The sequence below is a fragment of the Crocuta crocuta genome, unplaced genomic scaffold (genome assembly GCF_008692635.1).
Source record: "Crocuta crocuta isolate KB4526 unplaced genomic scaffold, BGI_CrCroc_1.0 scaffold98, whole genome shotgun sequence".
Classification (NCBI taxonomy): Eukaryota; Metazoa; Chordata; class Mammalia; order Carnivora; family Hyaenidae; genus Crocuta; species Crocuta crocuta.
The window spans coordinates 224,040-249,894 of NW_027532593.1; the positions used below are offsets into that span (position 1 = coordinate 224,040).

The 25,855-nt window shown below is 37.9% G+C and overlaps 1 protein-coding gene across 3 annotated transcripts in view; it reads right to left on the minus strand.

Moving 5' to 3' along the window:
• MTMR2 (myotubularin related protein 2) overlaps positions 1-25,855 on the minus strand; it is a 128,648-nt gene that overhangs the window by 50,633 nt on the left and 52,160 nt on the right. For 2 of the 3 annotated variants that reach the window (XM_077779932.1, XM_077779933.1), the window contains 5 exons: positions 10,784-10,859; positions 6,103-6,197; positions 5,841-5,951; positions 2,574-2,675; positions 1,199-1,282 (listed from right to left, as the gene is read on the minus strand). In XM_077779932.1, coding sequence (XP_077636058.1) covers positions 1,199-1,282; positions 2,574-2,675; positions 5,841-5,951; positions 6,103-6,197; positions 10,784-10,859 — 468 coding nt within the window. The remainder of the gene's footprint in view (positions 1-1,198; positions 1,283-2,573; positions 2,676-5,840; positions 5,952-6,102; positions 6,198-10,783; positions 10,860-25,855) is intronic. The other variant, XM_077779934.1, reaches the window with a different exon arrangement.

The window sequence follows — 25,855 nt, forward strand, 5'->3', positions numbered from 1 at the left end:
CCTGAGAATATTCTGCATTTGACCATTCTAAGGACATCGGTTAGATTTTCTGGTTGCCTTCCCACCTAATTCTTACACTGATTTTCTGAAGTAGCAAATATCTTGCAATGTTACTTGTAGACTCTTGATTTTTAATTGATCCATTTCTTGTGTATTCTGCTTCATACTCTGCCAAGCTGCTGACTTTATAACTGAATAAGAAATTTTCGATTTTACTGACCACATGGCACTGAGCAACAGACTCCGTTTCAAACCATTTGGGTATCTTTAGTTATCTAGTGGGGTGATGGGTTTTTATCCCTCCTTGCTTTGTGAAACACACTTAAGTATATCGGAAGCATATAATTCAAATGAAATGTCTGAGATCTAAAGACAAAAATCACAGTTTATTTTCATATCTGAAATCTAGAATTCAGAAACAAAGAAACAAGGATTGTTACCAAAGAAATAATCACTGTACCTGAACTTAAGTTCTCAAGAAAGCACAGTGAATGTGTGCAAAGTTAAAAACAAAGGCTATTTTAGGGAGAGTTTAAATATTCAGTATAAGGGCTCTGGGAAGTAGTGTGCCAAGAAAGAACACGGAAGATGGTAGACTGTAACACAGATTTCCAGACTGAATTCTGCTTTCATCTCTTCCTGTGGTGAATCACACCAATAGGTTTTCTAATATTAAACCCACTTACCTTAGTTATGATGTATTATCTCTTTTGTATACTATCAGATTTGATTTGTTAACATTTTATGTAGAAGTATGTCCTCTATGAAGGTCTAAAACTTTTTTAAAACTTCATAGGGAGCTAAGGTATAAGCAGAACTACTATAAAATTTTTTAGAATTATAGGATATCCAAAAGAAAAATATGAGTGAATAATGTTGAATGGCATATAAGATTATCAAAATGTAAATATATTTACCATTTAATTTTTACCACTATTAAACATTTTTTAATTAAGCTGATTTACTTGTAAGCTCTTAGACAAGAAAAGATCACTGGCATTGTCTCAAACCAGTTTAAAGAAACTGAAAGGCAGACAAGAAATCAGGATTAGGCTTCATTAAAAAAAAAACCCAAAAAACAAAAAAAAAAACAATAAAACCCATACAACTATATAAAGCTGTTTATTTCTACCCTTAAGCTTTGTGTTGTAATGAAAATAATCCAGAACATTAAAATTGAAAGAAAAAAAGTACATACCTGTCTTCTGTACTCTAAAAGAGAGTCATATAGCTTCCACCCATTTTCAGGGAATACTTCTTTGTATTCAAAAGCAAAAAGAGGCTACAAAACAGTAAACAGAGTTAATAGCAACAACAACAAAAAAAGACATTTAAGGAGGTAATGAATCAGAAACATATCCTTATCATACCCAAAGTTTTCATTTACTCATTTGTAAGGATATTTTGTATTGGTGTCATTTTTTTATATTGCTATTTTAGCTCCTGTTTTATAATTTTGAAAATATATTGTTTTTTCATATTTTTCAAACATATTGAGAAGCACAGAGGCCCACCACCAAGATTTATCAAATGTTAACATATCACCACATTTCCTTCAGATATCAGCTGCTTAGGTCTTCTTCTAAATAATGAAAGACTTTACATAACAAAAGACATCTTCTGATATAATTAATCAGTTTGACATCCAAGATGTCAGCAGTTAAACAGCTGAAGTTTATGCTACATTTTCTAAACATACTGAACCTATTATTTCTTGGCATACAATCGGTATACCGAAAAAGACATCTTATCACTTAAATAGAATGACAGAAACAACTATGATGAAAAACATTCAAAGGGAGAGTCAAAAGACCAGTATTACTCCCTACTAGCTGTGCCCTGGAGTTAACTGCCTACCTGATCCTGGTTTCAACTCCAAAATAGGGATAAATAATATTTGCCACCCACCATGGGGCTACTGTGGAAGCTGGATTTATAATATAAATGAGGGAGCCTAACATCATGACTAGCAGACAGCAGGAGCTCAGTTAAGTATTTGTCCACCCTTTCCTCCTAAAATTGCTGGACTCAACTCTCAGCTACTAATTAAAAAGGGAGATTTCAGGGACGCCTATGTGGCTCAGTCGGTCAACTGTCTGACTCTTGATTTTGGCTGAGGTCATGATCTCACAGTTCGTGAGACTGAGCCCCATACTGGGCTCTGTGCTGACAGCATAGAGCCTGCTTGGGATTCTCTCTCCCCCTCTCTCTGCCCTTCCTCACCCCTCAAAATAAATAAATAAACCAAAAAAAAAAAAAAAAAAAAAAGATTTAAAATCCTAATGAAGACCACAGAGAGCTTTTCATCATGGAAATGCCCTGGATGGAAAGATCACATAATTATAGAACGTCAGTGGGTAGAAAAGGACCTCAGAAATCAGCTAGTCCAGCTTCCTTATTTGCTACAAAAAAAGAACTGTTCCAAGAGATTGGCTTAAACTTAAATTATGCATTTGGTTTAATGGCAAAGTAGGATCGTAAATGTAGTTTCTAGGAAGCTTAGACAAGTTTCTTTATAGTACAACAAAAATTATAATACACACTTTCCAAAGATAAAAAAACAAACATCTTACCAGGTTATTAGAGACAGGAAATGCATATTTCATTAGATTCTCAAATATGGATCTTCTTGTCCGCCCTTCAGGTTTATGAGCAAACCGTAAGTTCCGAATATCCTAGAAAAAAATTAGGACCCTAGTCATCTATAACTGTTCACCTTTTTTTGAATGAACACATAAGGTAACTTGGAACTATCTTGTAAAATGTTAAGACCTGTGAATGTGGGATACAGAAATAGGACAACAGCTCCTAAAGGCAGGAAAGTCACAATGCCTTATTGAAAGAAATATTCAAAACCACAAGGTACTCTAATCTCTAGGCTATTGTGTCTACTCATCAATTTTTTAAAGTTCTTTAATAATGTGTATAACTTTGTCCACACAGTTCTTGTACATCCTTTATTTTTTTCAGAGGACAGAAATTTTTATGTCTGCCTAGTTACTCAAGATAAGCCAGTAAAGGAGAGAGCATCTGATGCAGGCACTAGAGATGAAACATAATATATCTGAAACTTACTATGACTGATACACAGCTCAGCATATGTCCTTCCCCTGTGAAAGCCCATTTTCTGTCAACATTTCCCTATTAAAAACCTGATTAGCTCTTGTTATATTTCATAAGTATCTTCATTCCCATTATGCCTGGTGATGATTTTCCTATTTATGACCCCTTCCCAGAAATCATTTTCATTGGATCCTTGTAAGCTTCCTGCTACTAGACTGATAAAATCAAACACTGCCTAAATCTCTTTGTCTACTCCATGTCCAAGTTCTTTAACCATGTCCTAGCAAATATATCCTCAATTGTTTGGTTGATATCATGCAGGCTCTAAAGTCAGATCTAAAGACCAAGGAGGCTCCCTTTTCTGTTATTTGTCCTTAAGCAGTTTTCTGTGCTCAGGCTGAGTATAGACATTCGTGTTCTGGTTTACTGGCATCTTAACTGCACTAAGAAAAACTTGGGGATTAAGAATAATTTCAAGACAATCCATTTTACCTTGGTGTTTTAATCTGGCAGAATTAAAAATAGACCCCATTCTGTAAAACTGAATACAGATACACTGCAGTACAATGCACTTGCAGTACATGAACGAGCAGAACATTTTATTACAAATCAGGCCCAAAACTAGGATGCTATCTCTACCATGTTTAAAAACAAGTACGTGTAGAAATCTAAGCTGATACCTTGTTTTACTTCAGTAAAGATCTTTACCACTAGTAGAGATATTGAGAATCACTCTGTCAACCACAGAGCTATCTACATGTACCACAGCAGGGACTCTACAAATTTACTGTAAGATTACAGAAATGTGACCAGGAGACAATGTCCCTGACACATGGTTGAAAGCCACTGCACTCTTAGAGCCCTTCTGACTACAGTGGAGAAGCATAAAAATAATTATTAGGTCACTACTTTTGTTACCAGAATTACAAAACTTCTAAGAGCAGAGTAAGAAAGTAACTTGAAAGTTATGCAGGTACAATTGCTTTCACTTTTGGCACTGGCAGAAGAACCAAAGCAAAGTTAAGGTAATCTAGAATTGACGTGTGCACAGGTGATGGGGCGCCTGGGTGGCTCAGTCGGGGATGCGTCCGACTTCGGCTCAGGTCATGATCTTGCAGTTTGTGAGTTCGAGCCCCGTGTTGGGCTCTGTGCTGACAGGTCAGAGCCTGGAGCCTGCTTTGGATTTTGTGTCTCCCCCTTTCTCTGCCCCTCCCCAGCTCATGCTCTGTCTCTCAATAATAAATGTTAAAAAATAATAATAATAACAAAAAAATGACATATGCATAGGTGTTACTTAGGCCATATTGAGAACAGCAACCAAAGAAGTAGCACCTGGTATGAAATATCTATGACTGAACAGAATGATGAAAGTGTAAAAGTCTAACTCTCGTTCAAGCATCAATGCATTTAAAAAATACAAGTTAGACATCATCAGGGAAATTCAGGGGAATGCAAATCAAAACCAAAATGAGATGTCACCTCACACCTGTTAGAATGACTAAAATAAAAAACTCATGAAATAAGTGTTGGTGAGGATGTGGATAAAAAGGAACCCTCATGCACTGTTGGTGGGAATGCAAACTGATGCAGCCACAGCAAAGAAGGTATGAAAGCTCCTCAAAATTTTAAGTAGAACTACCTCAGATCATAATCGCATTACTGAGTATTTACCCAAAGAATACAAAAACACTAATTCAAATGGATATGCACCCCTATGTTTATTGACGCATTTTTTACAATAGCTAAACTATGGAAGCAGCCCGAGGTGTCCACTGGTAGATGAATGGATAAAGAAGAAGAGCTGTGTGTATGTATGTTGTGTGTCTATGTGTGTGTGTATACATACATTCAGCCTTAAAAAAGAACGAAATCTTGCCATTTGCAACAAACTGGATGGATCTACAGAGTATAATGCTAAGAGAAATAAGCCAATCAGAGAAAAAGAAACACCATATGATTTTACTCATACACAGAATTTAAGAAACAAAACAAATGAATAAAAGAAAGAGAGAGAGAGAGAGAAACAAACCAAAACAAAGCCTCTTAAGTGTGGAGAACAAGCACATGGTTCCCAGGGGGAGCTGGGAGGAGGGGAATGAGTGAAAAAGGTAAGGGAATTAAGAGTACACTTATCATCATGAGCACTGAGTAAAGTATGGAAGTGCTGCATCCCTGTTTTGTCCATCTGAAACTAATATAACACTGTATGTTAACTACACTGGAATTAAAATTTTTTTAAATAGATAAATACAATAGGTAAATGCTCTGAGTTAGAGATTGTGGCAAAGGTAAATATGGTGAGGAAAATAAGACAGCCGATCGTGAGAGAAAAAAAAGAATAGGAGTTAGATAAGAAAATAGAGAAAGTCTACAATGTCAAGTTTTCCCCACCACTGTTCCTGAAGCAGAAAAACTGAGAACTGGAATAACAGGTGATGACGAATGCACCAGGGCCAGTTCTTCCACTCCAAAGGCACACCCCTACGCATCTAATTTGTAAATTAAAGCTAATCATTTCCATCATCCCTACTTCAGGATTTTCTGAGGCTAAACATGAAATAATCAATGTCAAAGTAGCTTGTATTGGGTCCAAAGGAATTCAAGACTAATTCATGAGAGAGCACCTTTTATTACTCCAAATCGTTTTTGTCTTCTAGATGATGTTCCAGTACGAAATCTATTTGACAGTTTGGAAACTAGCTTCTACACACAAGTTCCATTTAGCACAAAAGCTTTTCAAACCAAATAAAAAATTGCATAAATATTATAACATTTACCTTACACACAGTCTCTAGTCCATAAGAATTTTCACCTCGACTAGAAGCACCACCAATTTTTTCTACTCTACTTATTACACCAAGAGAGGCATCTAAAACAAATGGGGGATCCTAAAGGAAGGAAAGAAAACAGCAATTAAAACTGGGCAATTGATATAATGATCTGTATTAGAAATGCTTTAATTAAAAATGATCAAAAATGGACAAAACTACAAACCACACATAGAGGTACACATAAAAAATCTAGTCCAACCAGTCTTACCCGTTCCATGCTTTTAAAATATAACCTGTAATTCGTGACAGTCAAAGTCCCTCGTACAGCACCAGTGAACGGACATATATAAGTCACATCTTTGGCTGCAAAAGCAAAGAGGCAACAGTTTACCATACATTGTGCACTTTTAAAAACTGCACTCTCATTTTTTCACAAGTGAAATTTAATAAAATTCTCCCTGCTATTCTAACCCGGGCTCAAAAATCACAGAATCAGTGAATCAAACAGGACTCAGAAGTCAAATCCAAGCTTCTGACCGCCCAGAAATCCCGGAGCGGATGCAGAGTAAGCGGAAGGACTGAGGAGGCAGAGACAACACCTGCCCTCAGACAGAAGAATAGGCTAGAGCTCTCCCTGCTGGATAATGTGTGTGTGGAAGTTGAAGTAGTGGCTGAAATGACATAGTTATAGTGGTTAACAAATGGAAATGTCTCAAGCCACAGACACCAGTCATCGTAACAGTTTCTAGATCATCTTCCCAATCTGCTGTGCTTCTGGTCAGTCTAATTTGTCAACATTCCTCAGAAAACAGATCTGGAACACCGAATATCAGAAACTCCTGACCTGATTATATTTACGGGGAAAATATTGCAGGAGACATGCAACATATTTGAAATATAATTTCTTAGAAAAATAATAGTAGAATAAGAGGATATTGTATTTCTGACCAAGCAACTGATGTCAAACTTTGTAGAGAAATAATCACAAGCATTGTTCTATGACATGATTAATGATGAATCTATACAGCATTATGCTTTTTTAAATATCCATTAATGAAGCAAGATAACTTGCTAACACTAGCTCAAAATAATATTTAATATAGTAGAGTTCATAATGCCCACTATGAGCTTTTTCATATCTTAAAATATTCATAAATCCCTGCTATGTCATTATAGCAGCAAATGAGCAAACAAAGGAATATCTTCATCATTCCAAGAAAGTAAGGCACAACCAGCAGCAACAAATTGCAACAACTTTCCAAGGGAGTTCTGGGAGAACTTAGGGACATAAAATACGTATGAATATGGTATTGCAACCTCCTGACTTGGCTTTTTACTCACCACTTTGGAGGACTGAATGCTTTGTATGGAATCTGAAATGAGACTGACCTTACAACAAACATTTCTAACCTTCAAAATAGTTCCCTTGGGAATGTTCAAGTATGGCTACATTTTTTAAATCACTGTTCCTATGCATGCTTCATTTAGAGGAAAGCTTTTAAAATTAAATAAACCCATCATTAAGGAAAGATACATAAACCTGCCTTGCATACATTTTCTTGCCTTTAGAAAATTTTACCTCAACTAGAAAAGCTTTACTCAATGTTACTAAAACATTTCTGGATTCTTTCCAGAGTCAGTTTCCTTACTCACACAAGAAAATCAATCTCATTTTTCTATATGCTACTATAAGATATGTCCAATGTTTTTTGTTACACCTTACCCTGTATTCTAAAATCATGAATAAATTCATGAGAGTACTTCCAAAATTGGAAGTACTATACATACATAAGGCTCTGCTTTGTTCTGCGCCATTTATCCTTCTTCCTCAGGCTGGTGGCAGCTATGTCACACTGATAAGAGAATTTATGCTTAGTAAGGTCTGTATTAAGTAGATGAGAGCGTATGACCAGGAACCATTGCAGAGCAAATGACAATAGTAACAACCAGCATGGATGGCCTAGCAATCCAGAGTTTGTAAAGTATTTTTCACCTGAGTACTTCCTTTAACCTTCCTAACACACCTTGCATATAAGACCTATAATTACACCTACAAAGTTTAGATGAGAATACCAGGGCTCAGAAAATAGCCTCATGTTTCAGAACCAGTAACTAAGGTTAAGACTTGAATACACTCCCTCTGACTACAAATTCAAAATCTTTCCATCACGTCTTGCAAAGCTAAGCCACTAACATAGTGAGATCTGACTCCTGTATTAGGGGTTGAAAGGCTGTAGTCTGGAGTTCTCTCTACTCCTGATACACCCAGGCCACAATACTCTGATACTGTTACCTCCTTAAAGCATTCTGCTGATGTTCCTAACACTACTCTAACTTTTAAAAAATTAAACTACAGATTTACATTAGACCAACTAAAAATCAAATGCCTTTTCTACATGAATTAACATATTATAGGTTATTCGAGCCTTACACTTCACATTAAACATATTTTTTGCACATAATCAAGTCTACATAGATTATTTTGAATCAGAAGATTTAATACATTAGGTATTCCTCTAAATTTTACAATACTAATACTACCTAGTGGTGCCAAAAGAGTTTAGATTTACTAAGCCTCTGAAATTTTCACTGAGTTCACAGAGGAAGGACTTTCTTCAAGGTGGACTAAAATGACCTTGACGATACACATTATAAGGATATAAAATACATACAAATATATGAGAGCAGGCAATCTATACAGAAAGAGAGGCACAAAAACATACTCTAAGTAATACACTGAAGGGGAAATCCATTCAGCCGGAGGATCAGTAAAGGTTCCAGGAACACAGGCATGTGAGTAGTGCCCCAGTGACAGGTATCCTTTAGATGGGCAGAGAGAGTGAGACGGCTCTCAATGCAGAGGAAGAATTGAACCCAAGATACAGAAGTGGAGAAAGAAAGTACTTATCTGGACAAAGGTAAATACACAATCTGGCTCACTCTCTACAGTGATACACTGTATCCCACTCTCCACTTGGCAATTTCCCTCCTGGGTTCCTCTTCTACAGGATTGTAAGCTGTTCACCGAAGCTATGTTCTTGGCTCCCTCCTCACAATATGCTCTCTGGGTTAATTCCCTTCTCTCATTTTCAACAAATATCTATGTTCTGATGATTCCACAATCTGGACTTCCAGTACTGAAATTTCTCTTAAGCTCCTAATATATCTCCGCATAATACCTTCAATGGAAGTTTCTCAAAGGTACCTGAAATTCAATATATGTAAATATGACTCCAATGACTCAGGACAGTTGAGGGAAAAGGAGAAATTCAAGAAATTCTTAGAGACTGAGTCCTCTGGATCTCACTGGATATCAGAGTTCAGAAAAAAGGAGGAGTCTAGGATGATTTCTTGAGAGGTCTGCCTTGAGTGAATGGACAACAGGTGTTAGTATTAACGGAGGGAGAGAAGACAAGAAAAGGAGTAAAGTTAGGGATAAAGGTGATGATTTCAGTTTGGGAGATGTTCAGTATAAGGGACATCTATGGGACACCCAAAAGCATGTATACAGCACACAGGCATTTGTTTATATGCATTAGGAGAGAAGTTCACATTAAAAATAACACATTTTAGAGTCATCAGTAAATATATGGTAGCTAGAGCTATGAATCTAGATATGGCCAACCAAAAAGAGCATGCAAGAGGGAAAAGGAAGATGGATCAAGGACAAAGTCCTATAAGAGCATCGCCTTTAAAGGAACAGAAGTCAACAAGAGATGGAGTGGTAACTTCAGAGTCTTTTATAAGGCTATTTATCACAGTGGAAATAGCATGTCCTTTAGGATCAGATGAGCAAAACACTGTCATAAGACTAGTTATAACACCTGCTAGCTATGTAATCTCCTTATGCCTTAGTTTCCTCATCTGCAAAATGGGATGAATATCTTCCTCAGAAGATTGCTGTGAGGATGATTACATGAGACAGTGGCATTTGATAACGATAACCATTGTTATTATGTAACATCCAATGCTGATAACACAGAGTACCTAACTCAGTAGCTCAGCACAGCAAGAACTTAGGGCATACAGGAGGCTGAGCAGAGGGCAAAAAGGAAACTGGGGAGGTATTCAATCAAGAGTTAAAAGCAAAAAAACAAATATCTTGCCAAGTGCAAAGGAACTAAATGCACTGTAGGGCAAGCATTTTGGCCTTCTTATTTTTATACAGAGAATGACACCTGGCCAGGATAAATTAAACATTTATTAAGTCCTCTTTAAAATTATAATTGATAATAAAGTGAAAGGTGGTGTTTCTTTGGCTAGGAAACCATTTACTCTCCTAATTAATTACTTCTTATCACAAGAGCTCCGGTATTTTCTGGATTACACACAAATGTAATATAGGAAAAGCATGAGGACAAAAAAAAACAATCTTAAATGCTTGTCTCCAGTCCATACAATAAGTTAACGCTTAGTTCTTTAGGCTGCAAAGGAAAGCAACTACAGGCAAACAGCTTGCTTTGTGATGGAAATGAGATCTTTTAACACAAAACTTGATCTGAGTTTATTCAAGATAGAAAAAATAAAGGAAGCAGAAAGAATATGTTTTGAGAATTACTACTTGTACAAAGTGACAAGTCAATGTTTTCTCTAGGCAAACCAATATCTTACTGCAGTTATTCAAAATAATGAAGTTCCCTTTAAAAAATTCAGCGACAGTTAAAAAGAAAAAGGCACCTGCTTTCAGCGAATGTAAAGCTAACCAGAGAAGCAGCAGGATATAATTCAGCGTGTCTGTTTCACAGCAGTCCAAGCACAAACATGACCAGCATATGTAGCAGATCCAGGCTTACGGGACGCATCAAACGCTAAGACAGTTGGCAGTAATGAGCGCGGTCAGACATGAGGTGTCTTGGACAGTGAGCCTACTCTCTGCACACGGAGAGCACTGAACATTCTATATACTCAGGAAGGAGAAGGAAATTCAACAAAAAAATACCATTACACACCCATGTCTTTTATATTTTCTCCTGGAAGCAAGGGTGGTTCTTCCATTTCTGCTAATTTGTTAGATTCCCTCAGGACCTGGATTGGAAAGGGCAGGAGGGAGCAAGAAAAGAAACACGTTTTATTCAAAGGCCAATGTTTCACTCAAATTTCAATTGAGCATGCTTGCTCTTATTTAAAGTTGTAACACTGTATCACACACATTACTGTAAATCAAATTACAAACACTGTGGTGCTGGCACATGTAACAGCGGAAGGTGCTGCTTTTCTACAGGGCATTTACTGAGTGCCTCCTTTGTAGAAGGCACCATACACAAACCAGCTTACGTGTTTTCTCAGAGAATCCCACAAGAGCCCTTTAGGTGGAGGTGTTATTATCCTCATTTCCCAGATGAGGGAAAAGAGGCCAAAAGTGACAATGAACTTCTTCAAGGCCACATGGCTAACAAGTCATAATCTAGATTTGAATCATAATTTAGTGGACTACGAAGCCCATGTTCTTTCCAGTAAACCACACCCAGGGGCCTTAGTGCATTTAAACTCAGATAAAATCGAGCTCTTCTGTAAATTTAATGTTTAGAAAATTTGAAAATGATGGCAATAAAGTATCTTGTTGAAAAAGAGCTATTAGTAGATTACAATCACGACCAGCAACTGTCATTGAACAGTTACCTTACAAAGGATGCTACACTGGAATCCAAGAATGTACAGATACAGAAACACAGTTGTATAATGGGTCTCTAAAACAAGCAAGACACACACAAACACACACATACTGTCATATGCTAAACATAAATACATCCCCCTAGCTGTCACAGGCCTCCCCATCTCCACCTCTTTCACTACCAAACAATAATCTTAATTGTCTCCAATTTTTTAGCTCACATTAATTCCTCAACATCCTGTAATCAGCTTTGCTACCTAACCCAATCCTTCCACGGAACCCACTTTCTTCCCAATAACTACCTTAAAGATAGTAACAGTAGTAATAATAATAATTATTACTATTAAAAGATAATGAACATTTCTCAGTCTATTTTTATCTCTTAACTACAAATTGATCTTATCTACAAATTGCCTCTTTTTTAAATGTTTATTTATTTATTTTTAAGAAAGAGAGAGGGAGGGGCAGAGAGAATGGGAGAGACAGAATCCCAAGCAGGCTCAGTGCTTTCAGAGCAGAGTCTGACTTACGGTTCGAACCCATGAACCATAAGATCATGACTTAAGCCAAGATCAATAGTCAGATGCTCAACCAAGCCACCCAGGCACCCCAACTTGCCTGCTTCTTGAAAGCATACTATCCCGTTAAGCTCTTCCTTCTCTGACCACTCTTTTTCAATAACCTTTAATTCCCTTTCCTGAACCTTCCCTGTTCCTCAGAGGTTTGTCCATACCGCACCTTACTCACTTCCTGATATCTCATATCTTATCTGTGGCTTCACCTAACTTCTATCTACAATGCCAGCTTGGATTTTTCTTGGACTGGTTCCATTCAACCAACTGCTAATCTTCCTCCCCGTCCAGACATCCCCCAGACACCGTGAACTCCATAGATCGCAAGTTAACCCATGTCCATACTTTGCAAATGAAACCAGCATCTATTTGGTTGTCTAAGCCACATCTGGGAGAGGGCTGAGCAGTGGTCTCTGTGCAAAATCATGCCTTCTGCTTCAACCTTGACTTGTTTCATTAGACTGAGAACCACTATCATTAGAAAAAAGATTCCCAAACACTTTTTAAATAGGTTTTGACTTTTATTTCCTTCAGTCCAAAAAGCAGACATAGAGTCTTCAAAAGAAACTAAAAAGGAAGAGAAAACAAGGTACTGCTGGTACTTTAAAGGTCACCTTCTGCAGACCCTCACACTCGCTCAGGGCTCTCCTATGCATGAACTCCTATTTGGCATATGCCACACGATCTAACTGCTTATCTGCTTTCCTACTACCAGACGCTGAGAGAAAAGGTGCCATATCTTATACACTCTGAATACCTAACAGAAATATAACATGGGCCATATATGTAATTTTAAGTTTTCTAGTAGTCACATAAAAAAAGTAAAAAGAGGGGCACCTGGGTGGCTCAGCTGGTTAAGTGTCCGACTCTTGCTCAGGTCATGATCTCACAGCTCATGAGTTCGAGCCCCACGATGGGCTCTGTGCTGACAGCCCAGAACCTGGAGCCTCCTTTGAATTCTGTGTCTCTGTCTCTCTTTTCTCTCTCTCTCTCTCTCTCTCTCTCTCCCCCCTCCCTCCTTCCTTCCCTCCCTCTCACTCTCTCAAAAATAAACATAAAAGATTTTTTTAAATAAAAGGGAACAGGCAAAACTAGTTTTAAATAGCTTTTATTTAATCAAATAAAAATTATTGCCATTTCAGCATGTAATAAATATTTTTAAAAGTAGTAATGAGACATTTATATTCTTCTATTTATAATTCTTTTATTCAAAATACACTCTACAGTGTATTTTATACTTATAGCATACCTCAATCCAGACCACCTACATTTCAATCAGCCGTATTTCTAGTGGTACCCATCCTGATCAGTACTAACCTAATGAATCTATTCTTCCTGATGATCAAATCATTCTTTAGGTGCTTAGGGAGTTAGGTGCTTAGGGAGGATTAGAAAATGCTTGTTTAAGGCCAATAATGCAGGAACCACAAAGAACAAATCTGTTCAATAAACCTATAATCTAAACAAATTAATATTATACTTTTGAAAGTTGAACAATTTGTTTCATAAAGTAACCTTTTTTAAAAAAATGTTTATTTTTGAGAAAGACAGAGCACGAGTGGGGTGGGGGCACAAAGAGAGGGAGACACAGAATTCGAAGCAAGGTCCAGGCTCTGATCTGTTGGCACAGAGCCCGATGTGGGGCTCGAACACATGAGCTGTGAGATCATGACCTGAGCTAAAGTCGGATGCTCAACTGACTCAGCCACCCAGGCACTCCTGTTTCATAAAGTAAACTTAATGCAATACCTAAAGAACTAAAATATATATACACACACATATAATTTTTTATATGCCACATTCTATAACTCATAAAAGGTCATATTTTTTAATGACATCCAGTTCCTGGTATAGTATTTTATGAAACCTTAAAAAAAAAAAGGAAAGAATGAAGAGAGAAGGAAGGAGAGATGAAGGATGAGCCTATGAAGAAGCAGAAAACGAGGATAAAAACTTGCAATATGCAAATATATAGACTTCCTGGGTTCAAATCCTGACCATGCCACATGCTAACTAGGAACTCTTGGGCAGAGTGTTCAACTCCTCTATGCCTCATTTTTCCCATCTATAAAGTGGTAATAGTCATAGTACCCCACAAAAATATTACATGAGTTAATACATTTAAAACATTTATACCAGTGTTGACATAAGTATTTTCTATTAATCATCATAATAAAAGTTCAGACTAACAACTGATAACTGGAATCTGGCAAGAATTTCTACTGATTATGAAAACAACAGAACTGGATTGAAAGATACAAGTAATAACTAGCCCACAGTATACAAAAAAAACAAAAATCAAACATGCTACATATGTGAAAGATCACATGAAATGCTTTATCCTTGGCCCATCATCTACCACCTGACTTGGAAATACAAAGATCATGTCAATTACAAAGTTGGGCAACAGATGCTATACTACACAGGTATACATCCCTGTAGCTGCTACAGTATTATTCCCATGACTTACTCTCCCTATATTTCTACACTCAGAAGAGCACTGCAAACCTCAGAAAATGTGTGTTTTAAACAGAGTATACAGGAAGGCAGTTGTGGCACAAACACACACAGTAGTACAGGGAGTGCAAGGTTCATAAGTAAAGCTTTCTCAGGTAAGAGGAGAGATGGGGAACCACATGAGCAGTGCATGTTGAGAGTCATAGACTCTCTCATTCTTGCTCTGACCAGAATGTCCGAGAGCAAGGCAACGAAGAGAGGCATATCAAGATCCCATTATCTGCCCAGAAAAGCTGCCCCCAGATGACAGACTTGTAACAGTAGGCATGCCCTAGAGGATATACAAAAACAACTCACTTTAGAGCTGAAGATATAAAAAGGAACTCAAATGAACAAAGCAGGGCCATGGGCAATCCAGACCCTTTGTTGGCAAACAAGGATTATGAACAAATCTACCCTTAAATAGAAGAGAAACAACAGGGCCTAGTTTAAAAAAAAAAAAAAAAAAAAGGATTATTTGACAAGGACAAGGAGTACCAGCCTGAGGCTCAACAAAAAACTAGTCTTCTGAAAAGTACTCCCTTAGGCATTAGCAGAAACATTTATAAGCTATTTGGTATACGCAAAAAGAAATCAACCATGTTCCCTAAGAAATAAAAACAGAAAGACATAAGGACATACAGAGACTAAGAGAAATGTGTAAGATAAAGAATGACTGCAAAAATTAAAAATATAGCAACAAAATTTGTGTTGGGAATAATAAAGAACTGAGTTGATTGTTCAGAAAACAGCATTTATGTTGAGGGCAAACATCAAAACTGCTCTAAGATTCTGTAGGAAAAAACAGATACAAGTTGATAAAGTACCAATAAAAGAATTCTACTTCCTGAAGGAAAAAAAATCAAGACAGAATAGGAGCAATAATCCAATATACAAGTGAAGAACATGCTTCTGAAATGAATACAGGTTTTCTAAGTTTGTTGATCAAAATAATTTATCATGTTCTACATAAAGGTTAATGAGAAAGAAGACATCCAGATGGCCAACAGAACACATGAAAACAATGCTCAGCATCCCCTCCTCATCAGGGAAATACAAATCAAAACCACACTGAGATACCACCTCATGCCAGTCAGAGTGACTAAAAGGAACAAATCAGGAGACTCTAGATGCTGGTGAGGATGTGGAGAAATGGGAACCCTCTCACACTGTTGGTGGAAACGCAAACTGGTGCGACCGCTCTAGAAAACAGTGTGGAGGTTCCTCAAAAACTTACAATAGAATTCCCCTATGACCCAGCAATAGCACTGCTAGGAATTTACCCAAGGGATACAGGAGTGCTGATGCATAGGGGCACATGTATTCATAGCAGCAGTCTCAACAATAGCCAAAACATGGAAAGAGCCTAGGTGTCCACCGACTGATGAATGGATCGAGAAGATGTGATTTATATATAGAATGGAATACTACATGGCAATGAGAAAGAATGAAATCTGGCATTTGTAGCAATGTGGATGGAACTCAAGGGTATTATGCTAAGTGAAATAAATCAGGCAGAGAAGGACAGATATCGTATGTTTTCACTTATGTGTGGATCAGGAGAAACTTAACAGAGGACCACGGAGGAGGGGAAGGGGAAAAAATAGTTAAGGAGACGTAGGGAGGCAAACCATAAGAGACTCTAAAATACTGAGAACAAACTGAGGGCTGATGGGGGTGGAGGAGGGGGGAAATGGGTGATGGGCATGGAGGAGGGCACTTGTTGGATGAGCACTGGGTGTTATATGGAAACCAACTTGACAATAAACTGTATTTTTTTTTAAAGTCAATAAGAGATAGATCTAAGTGAATCACAGCAAAATGTTTTGAACTGTTAAGAATTAAAGACAACCTATGAGAATATAGGACAAAAGAGAGAAGCGGGGCAAGTCACATACAAAAACAAGACCAGGCCAACTTCAATTTATCTGGTAAAACTATATTCTAAAAAACAGTAACAAAATGTTATCGTATTTTTGAGAGAAAATGCTGTGACCCCTCTGACATGTTTGATGGCAACAAGAAGTTATTCTCAGATATGCCAGGTCACCAAAAATATAACCCACATGTCCTGCTTTTAAAAAAGAAAAAAAACTACCTGAAGCGGTGATTAAACTGAAAACGAGAAATCAAAATAAAAACTTACAGATAAGAAATGTGTGGTGTAAAGATTTCAGTTTTACATGTTAACTACCTTCCTGCCCCTCACCAAAATCCAGTTACCGCCACCATATTAATTTCTCTGAATCTTAGTTTCATCATTTATATTATCAAGATAATATCAATATATACCTTACAGGTTTGTGAATATGAAATGAGATAGCTGCAGCATAAAGGGATTTGCAAGGTGCTATTAAAAGGTAAAAAAAAAAAAAGTACTTATTATTCACTTAACAGCAACATCAAGGTTAGTTTTTACATCTCTTTCTACAATGGCCTAATCACATGGTGCTTTGTTCCTCTCCTCTAAAATAGACAGGGATCAGTATTTGAGACTGCACGTCATAAATCTCTCTAACCCTTGATTACTAAGACTTAGTAATAGACTTAGCAATAAAACAGTAAGCATCTTACAATTCTAGAAGAAGCAGCAAGAAGAGTGATGTCAACATCATGGCACCATAAGATGGCCCTCATTTTTGTTGCTCATTCACATCTGAAATTTGGCATCTATCCACGAACAACAACAACAACAACAACAAAAGCCTCTATGGAAGTGATGGAATCCAGCACCATATGTCAAGGGACCCCAGAGGACCCACTTGTGCATCAGGTAATAGGCAGACAGAACCTGATACAGGCTATGGAAACCACAGGAACCTGTGAACTGACTCCAAACCTCCAACCTGGCTGTAGTACCTGGAAAACACTAACTTGGGCAGATACCCATGGATGAGACAGCCTTTATAGCCCATGGATAAGAAAGCCTTTATAGCCCATGGATAAGAAAGCCTTTATAGAAGTCCAGGTCTCTGGAAGAGAAGTTCCAGTACTTCACTGGAAGGAAGAAGGAAAAAAAGGTCCAGATACATGAAAGCGGATGAGAGGAACTTGGCCAGCATCACCCTTCCCCACAAGGTTCCACAGATCAGAGAAAAACAGCAGGTTGGGATCCCTCCTGTGGGGAAAAAGGAAGAGCAGTGAGTGCCCAGCTTCTCCAGCAGGGGACACTGCTAAAGAAACCCATCTCTCTTCTGTGGCACCCAAAGATTTAAAACTAAAGCTCCATGCTGGGGGAAAGGAGTTCAGGAAAGAGACAGGTAAGAATTTCAGAGGGCATTAAAGGAATACAGTTCTCCATCCTGGACTCCAACACGAAGCCCATCCATGAGTCACTGGGAAAACCTCATCCAAAGATGCTCTCATCTAAGCCACAGGAGCCTTCAACATCCCAAGTACTGAATCAATGACCTACTGCAGTCTACAAAAGGAACGGAGTTGATTATTCAGAAATCATCTATCAGGCTATCAGCAGATTTCTCAGTAGTAATCTAGCCAGGAGAGAATGAAATAATATATTCAGAGTATTGAAAGGAAAAAACTGCCAGCCAAGAATACTTTATCCAGCAAAGGTGTCCTTCAGAAATAAAGAAGCAATAAAGACTTTCCCAGGAGCACACATGCTGAGGGAGTTCATTACCACTGGATCTGCCTTAAAAAATGATGAAAGGATTTCTTCAAGTGGAAATGAAAAGATACTAATAGTAACATGAAAACAAAGCAAAATATACACTCACTAGTCATGGTAAATAGAACAGATTCAGAAAACTCTGATTCTGTGATAGGATGGTATGTAAACACTTAACTATATTATAAAGGTTAAAGGAAAGGAACATTAAAAATAACTGTAGCCACTATAATTTTTTTCTTGAATATATGATATAAAAAGAGATGGGGTGCCTGGGTAGTTCAGCCAGTTAAGCATTGGACTCTTAACTCTTGGCTCAGGTCATGATCAGGTTATGAGACCAATCACCACATAGGGTCCTGCCCTGTCACTTTCCCTCTCTCTCTGCCCCTCTGCCTCCCTTGCAAACAAATAAAAAACCTTTTCTACAGTTTAAGAGTTAAATTGTGACATTAAAAACATAAAAGGATAGGGTGTGTGGGTGGCTCAGCTGGGTAAGCATCCAACTTAGGTTCAGGTCATGATCTTACAGTTCACGGGTTTGAGCACTGTGTCCTCAGGTTCTGCACTGGTAGTGTGGAGCTTGCTTGGGATTCTCTACCCTCTCCCTCTTTCTCTGCCCCTCACATACTCATGCTTTCTCTCTCAAAATAAATGTTAAAAATAAAAACTTTAGGGACGCCTGGGTGGCTTAGTCGGTTAAACGTCCGACTTTCACTTAGGTCATGATCTCGCGGTTCGTGGGTTCGAGCCCCGCATCGGGCTCTGTGCTGACTGCCAACTCAGAGCCTGGAGCCTTCTTCAGAGTCTGTGTCTCCCTCTCTCTCTGACCCTCCCCTGCTCATGCTGTCTCTCTCTCTCTCCTAGAAATAAATAAAAATATTAAAAAAAAATTAAAAAAATAAAAACTTTAAAAATATATAAAAGGTCCAATGCAATTTCTATCAAAATCCCAATGGCAACTTTCACAGAAATAGAACAAAAAAATCCTAAAATTTACATAGAACCACAAAAGACCCCAAACAGCCAAAGTGATCTTGAAAAAGAAAAGAGCTAGAGGGATCAATCACACTTCTTGATTTCAAACTATATTACAAAGTTGTAGTAACTAAAACCATATGGTACTGGCATAAAAACAGACCCAAAGATCAGTGGAACAGAATACAGAGCACAGGAATAAACTCACACGTATATGTTCAATTAATTACAATAAAGTTCCCGAGAATACACAATGGGGAATGGACATCCTCTTCAATAAATGGGGCTGAGGAAACTGGACAGCTATGTGCAAAGGAGTGAAACTGGACCCTCTCTTATTCCATACACAAAAATCAACTCAAAATGGATTAAAGATGTGAACATAACATCTAAAATCATAAAACTCCTAGATGAAAACACAGAGGGTAAGCTCCATGACATTGGGTTTGGCAATGACTTTTTGGATCTGATACCAGAAGCAACAAAAACAAAAATAAATAAGTGGAACTATACCAAACAAAAAAGGTTCTGCACAGCAAAGGAAACCAGGAACAAAATGTAAAGGCAACCTACCGAATGGGAGAAAATATTAGCAAATCTGATAAGCGGTTAATATTTAAAATGTATAAAGAACTTGTGCAACTCAACACTGTGTCTGGAAATTTTTATAATAAAATATTAGGTGGGGGGGGGTGGAGTAAGGATTTTAAACTTGACCAGTCATGTAAAGGAAAACCGCTGCAGGTCTCTGGTAAAGGTAAATGGCATGGTCAAGAAGATGTACAAAACTATGATAAAGATGAAATTATAGTAATCTAACAAAAAAATATTAAAATCCTGGATTCTTCTGTGGTAGCAGAAATAAAGAGGAATATTCGATACTTGATGATCAAACTTGACCCTAGGTTTATGAAACAAACACAAGCAATTATTTGAATAATACTTGATGGTTTTTACTTGAGAAGAACTGCATTTCAGATATGTCAATAATGGAAGAAGAAATATAGATTCAGCAAAGAGAGGAGTCAAGGTCAAAATAAGAGGACAGCTCAAAACACCAGAGGTCTATCTTCCTAAAATGGGGGCTGGGGAATGAAAACAGCCAAGCCAGACTGACTCATGAGGTTTTTCTGCATTAACATGGACGTGTCTTTGGTGCAGAAAAAGTCAGAGAACTCTCAGATATGACCGGAGGAGAGAAATCCCCTGGAATACATAAATCCTGCTACAGATGAGGTCCCTGCCTGCCTCAAGAGCTCTGGCTCCTATCAACAGATAAGAGAGTGGATGGTCTGCTCTTTGGTACCATTCAATGTAATATTTAATCATTTTCTTATTATCAAGAAAAGTCTATTCATCATATTAAAATCTTACTGGTGAAAAAAAAACCTACCATACAGACTAAAATTTATAATTCTTTTATTCCCAGAACATAATCAATTCAGTTCTGCTCTTTCTCCAATGAAGTTATTGTTCCCCATTTTCTCCTATGCCCACTTGATCAAACTATTTTCAAACTGCTCAGTAACTTTCCATGTGACTTTAAGCTACCTCCCTTTTCTCCCTCTCTGCCCCTTTCACTCCAATCAGGAAATTACTATAAAGGAAATTCCGAAATCTTGTCTATAATGATGATCTGGAAGTGAGCAAGTTTATGGGTCAGTTTTCACATGGAATGTCAGATGACAGAAAAACAGGAAAGAATATTTTGGAAATCTGCAAAATACTACATTACAATCACCTGAAAGGGAAAAATGAGTCTGCAGAAGTTATAAACTATCCTCCACAGTTTCTTTATATACTGAAACTGTGAAGGAAGTATTCATTCTTCATTGGATAATTCTCGTAAAAAAATTTAACATCAATTTTACTTTACTTTTTATACAACTTGACTGACAAACCACAAAGTAGGCAAACAAACCATACAAACAAAATACTGAACAGGCTAGAGCCACAAACTGGCATCTGGATACATCTTATTGGTTGCATATTTAAAAGCACAAATTTGAGCACAGGAAAGCCCTTTCTTATTATAACACTGCCAAGGACAATTTGGTTTTCAGTTGAAACCACAACTACCAAGAGCTGGATAACATTATTTCACCATCAGTGATTCAACAACAACAACAAAAAAGGGTAAGTATCTAAAGAGGAACAGTCTGGCAAGCATCATTTCATGCTATGAGGTGAATTGTGCCCTCCTCTCCCCCAATAAGGATAGGTTGAAGTCCTGACTGGCAGTGTATGCAGATGTAACCTCATTTGGAAACAGGGGCACTGTAGATGTAATTAGTAAAATGAGGATATATGGGAGTAGGTAGAGTGGCCCCTAATTTGATATAACTACTGTCCTTATAAGACACAGAGAGGGGCGCCTGGGTGGCTTAGTCGGTTAAGCGTCCGACTTTCTGACTTTCGCTTGGGTCATGATCTCGCAGTTTGTGGGTTCGAGCCCCGCGTCGGGCTCTGTGCTGACTGCCAGCTCGGAGCCTGGAGCCTGTTTCAGTCTGTGACTCCCTCCCACGCTGACCCTTCCCTGCCCACGCTTTCTCTCTCTCTCCTAGAAATAAAAAAAACATTTAAAAAAAAAAAAAAAAAAGACACAGAGATACAGGCAGAATGCCATGGGAAGATGGAGGCAGAGACTGGAGTGACAGATCTACAAGCCAAAAATACCAAGGAAAACTGGCCTTCACCAGCAGCTAGGCGAGAGGTACGAACAGATTCTCTCTTAGAACCCTTGGAAGAAACCAATCTTCCCCCTTGGTTTCAGATTCTAATCTCCTAAAAGAAAAGACACTTTTCCATACTCTCAACACTTCCGATACTGTGGATTTTTTCACAGGAAACAATTCTCCAATTCTCAGTGGACACTAGCTGGGTGTCCTACAATCCAATTATTACACTAACACCCAAAAGTAGCACAGAGCCCACATGCTAAGGGCTCAGTCCAGAAGACTGCCCCCACTTTAAGCATCACCCTCAAGCCCTAGACTGTCACTGTACTTCTTACCAGCCAACCACGAATCAGGTTCCCATGATACTCTTCCTAGGTTCAATAATTGAGTTGAATGGCTAACAAAACTCAGGGAAACATTTTACGTATATTTACTAGTTTATTACAAAGGATACAACTGAGAAGCAGCCAGATGGAAGAACCTCAAAGGTAAAGGATGTATGGAATTTCCATGCCCTCTCTGGGCAGGTACATCATTGCCCTCCCAACACCTCCAAGTATTTACCAAGTATTCACCAGTCCAGAAGCTCTCTAAACCTCTTCAGTTAGGATGTTTTTTTGCAGGCTTCATTACTTACACGTGACTGATCCAATCATGGAGCCATCAATGATTAAATCAACCTCCAGCCCCTCTCCCACTCCCAGAGAAGGGAGTGGGCTAAAAGTTCCAAAGCTCTAGTTGCTTTGGTGAGGTTTGGTTCCCCCTGACAATGAGGCCCTTAGAGACTTTCCAAAAGTCACCTGGCTAACATCAACTCAGGTAAGGCTGAAAGGGGTGTGTTATAACAAAAGATGTTCCTTTCACTTTTATCACTCTGGGACTGCTTCAAGAGGCAGAAACCAAAATCAAGGATTAGAATAAAAGACCCTCCTATGGCTTTTATCACTTAATGAATTACAAAGGTTTTAGAAGCTCTAGCCAGGAGCTGAGAATGAAGACCAAACTATGTATTTCTTATTGTACCACAATATCACACTCTGAAACTGTGAAAGAATAAATTCCTGTGTTCTAAGACACTCAGTGCATTGCTCTGTTATAGCAGCCCTAAGAATGAATACACCTAATATCAAGAAAAATTTTCAACTTTGAATCTTGAATCAAATTTATCAAAATTCAAATTTATCAAAAAAATCAAAAATTTTTTAATGTTTATTTATTTTTGAGAAAGAGAGACAGAGTGTGAGCAAGAGAGGGGTATAGAGAGCGAGTCACAGAATCTGAAGCAGGCTCCAGGCTCTTAGCTGTCAGCACAGAGCCTAACATGGGGCTTGAACCCACAAAATACGAGATCATGACCTGAGCTGAAGTTGGATGCTTTACCAAGCTGAGCCCCCCAGGCACCCTTTGAATCAAATTTTAAATGCAAGTTGTTCATAACTCTGAAAACTTGGAAGCAACCAAAAAGTCTTTCATACAATGAACGGGTAGGCAAACTGTGGTACATCTATGCAAAGGAACATCATTCAGCAATAAAAAAAAAAAAAAAAAAAAAAAAAAAACNCCCCTCAGTGGCTCAATTGGTTGAGCATCTGACTCTTGATTTCGGTTTAGGTCATGATCCCAGAGTCATGGGATGGAGCCCCACATCAGGCTCCATTCTGAACACGGAACCCACTTAAGATTCTCTCTCTCTCTCTCTCTCTCTCTCTCTGTCTCTCTCTCACCTCCTCGCACTCTCTCTCACTTAAAAATAAAGGGAGAACACGTGGGTGGCTCAGATGATTGAGCAACTGACTCTTGATAATGGCTGAGGTCCTGATCTCTCAGGATTGTGAGATCAAACCCCACACTGGGCTCTAAGCTGAGCAGGGTCAGCTTGGGATTCTCTCTCTCTCCCTCTCTCTTTGTCCGTCCCCCACTCGTGCTCTCTCTCTCTCTTAAAATAAATAAACTTAAAAAAAAAAAGAAATGGGTTATCAAGACAAAAGAGGAATCAGGGGAATCTTAAAGGCACACCATTAAGTGAAATAAGTCAATCTGGCGATGTGTTAAATAATTCCAACTATATGACATTCTGGAAAAGGCAACTCAATGTAGACAGTAAACAGATGACTGTTGCCAGGGGTTCAGTGAAAGGGAGGGAGAGACAAATCGGTAGAGCACAGACGTTTAAGGACAGTGAAACTATTACGCATGATACAGTAATGGTGGAAACATCATTATACATTTGTCAAAACCCACAAAATGTGGAACACAAAGAGTGAACTCTTACATAAGCTAGGGAATTTAACTAATAATAATTTATCAGTACTGGTTCATCAATTGTAACAAATGAACCAAACTAATAAAAGATGTAAACAACACTAGATGGGGAAGGTGTATCATAGGGCTGCATGCTATTTATTTTCTTATAACTGATAACACTAAAATAACCACAATGACTACTATCCATTAACAACATCGTTTTATAACAGAATAAAGATCTGTTGGGAGGATATACTCTTATGATACAGGATAGTCTTTCTTCAATAAAAGATGGCTCATAACAGAATATCTGTCAAAAATGAAATAGAAGTAGGTAAGTAGAGGGGTGCCTGGGTGGCTCAGTCGGTTAAGCATCCGACTTTGGCTCTGGTCATGATCTCACGTTTGTGGGTTCGAGCCCTGCGTCGGGCTCTGTGCTGACAGCTAGCTCGGAGCCTGGAGCCTGTCTTCGGATTCTGTGACTCTCTCTCTGACCCTCCCCTGCTCACGCTGTCTCTATCTCTCTCTCAAAAAATAAATAAAACATAAAAAAGAAAGTAGGTAAGTAGACAGATAAAATATTACCTCAATTACTCTCACTTCACCTCATACCAAGGAACATATATATACTATCATGAACTGGCCTAGTTAACATACTGCTTTTAGAAGATCGTTATTCATTTAGTACTTCTAATACCCGAGAGAGAAATAGTAGTGCTATCCCATTTATAAATGGGGTAATTGACCCCTGTAGAAGTTAAGCAACTTTTCCAAGGTGACATATACCTTGCAACAGCAGCTGAACTTGAACAGGGGTCTGACTATACTAAGATTACGATCAAAACATAATAATATCCTAGTGCAAGTGAACAGTAAGCAACTGACATGAGGGATCACAGGCTGAGAAAGAGATCAGGACCAGAGATAAGAGGTGGAAGTCATCCATAAAGAAACAATGGTGGGAGCTATAAGAATAAAATAGAGCACAAGGAAGAAAGGAGAAGGGAGCTGGGGGTGAGCAAGGGCTGAAGGGAACACTACATTCACCTCTTTGGCTGAGGAGAAAGGAATAGGAAAGTGTACAAAGGACGGGCGTCAGAAAACAAGCAAACCAAAATTTGTCACTAGGTTTGAAACCCGGGAGCATCAGCTTTGACTCCCATTCCCCCCTAATCTGCAACATTCAGGCAGCTTTAACACATTATATATATATATGTTTTATTATATATAAGAAATATATAATTGATAAAAATAAAGTTATATGTTTTTATTTATGCATTTTATTTTCTAATAAATATATTTATATATATTTATTTTTTATAAATATTTTTATAATATTTATTATAAAAAATATATATTTTATTTATAAAATATATATTAATATATTTTATAAATAAAAATAAATATATATAAATATATTTATATATAAGTAATTTATAAATAAGTATATAATATGTTATATTGTATATATTATATATATGTTTCCAAATTTGTCCTTTACTTTGTATTATATCATTACGCATGGGTGGCTCAGTCAATTGAGCATCCAACTCTTGTTTGCCTCAGGTCATAATCCCTGGGTTGTGGGATGAAATGCCACCTCAGGCTCTGTACTGAGCGTAGAGCCTGCTTTAGATTCTCTCTCTCTCTCTCTCTCTCTCTCTCTGCCCCTCTCTCTCCCTTGCACTCTCTCTCTCTCTAAAATAAATAAAAATTTTAAAAAAAGAGAGAAAGACAGAATGTTTTGAGCATATCTCAAACTGGCTGTTTGCCCCCCTCCCTCTGCCAGAGAGCAACAGGGATTCTTCTCACTC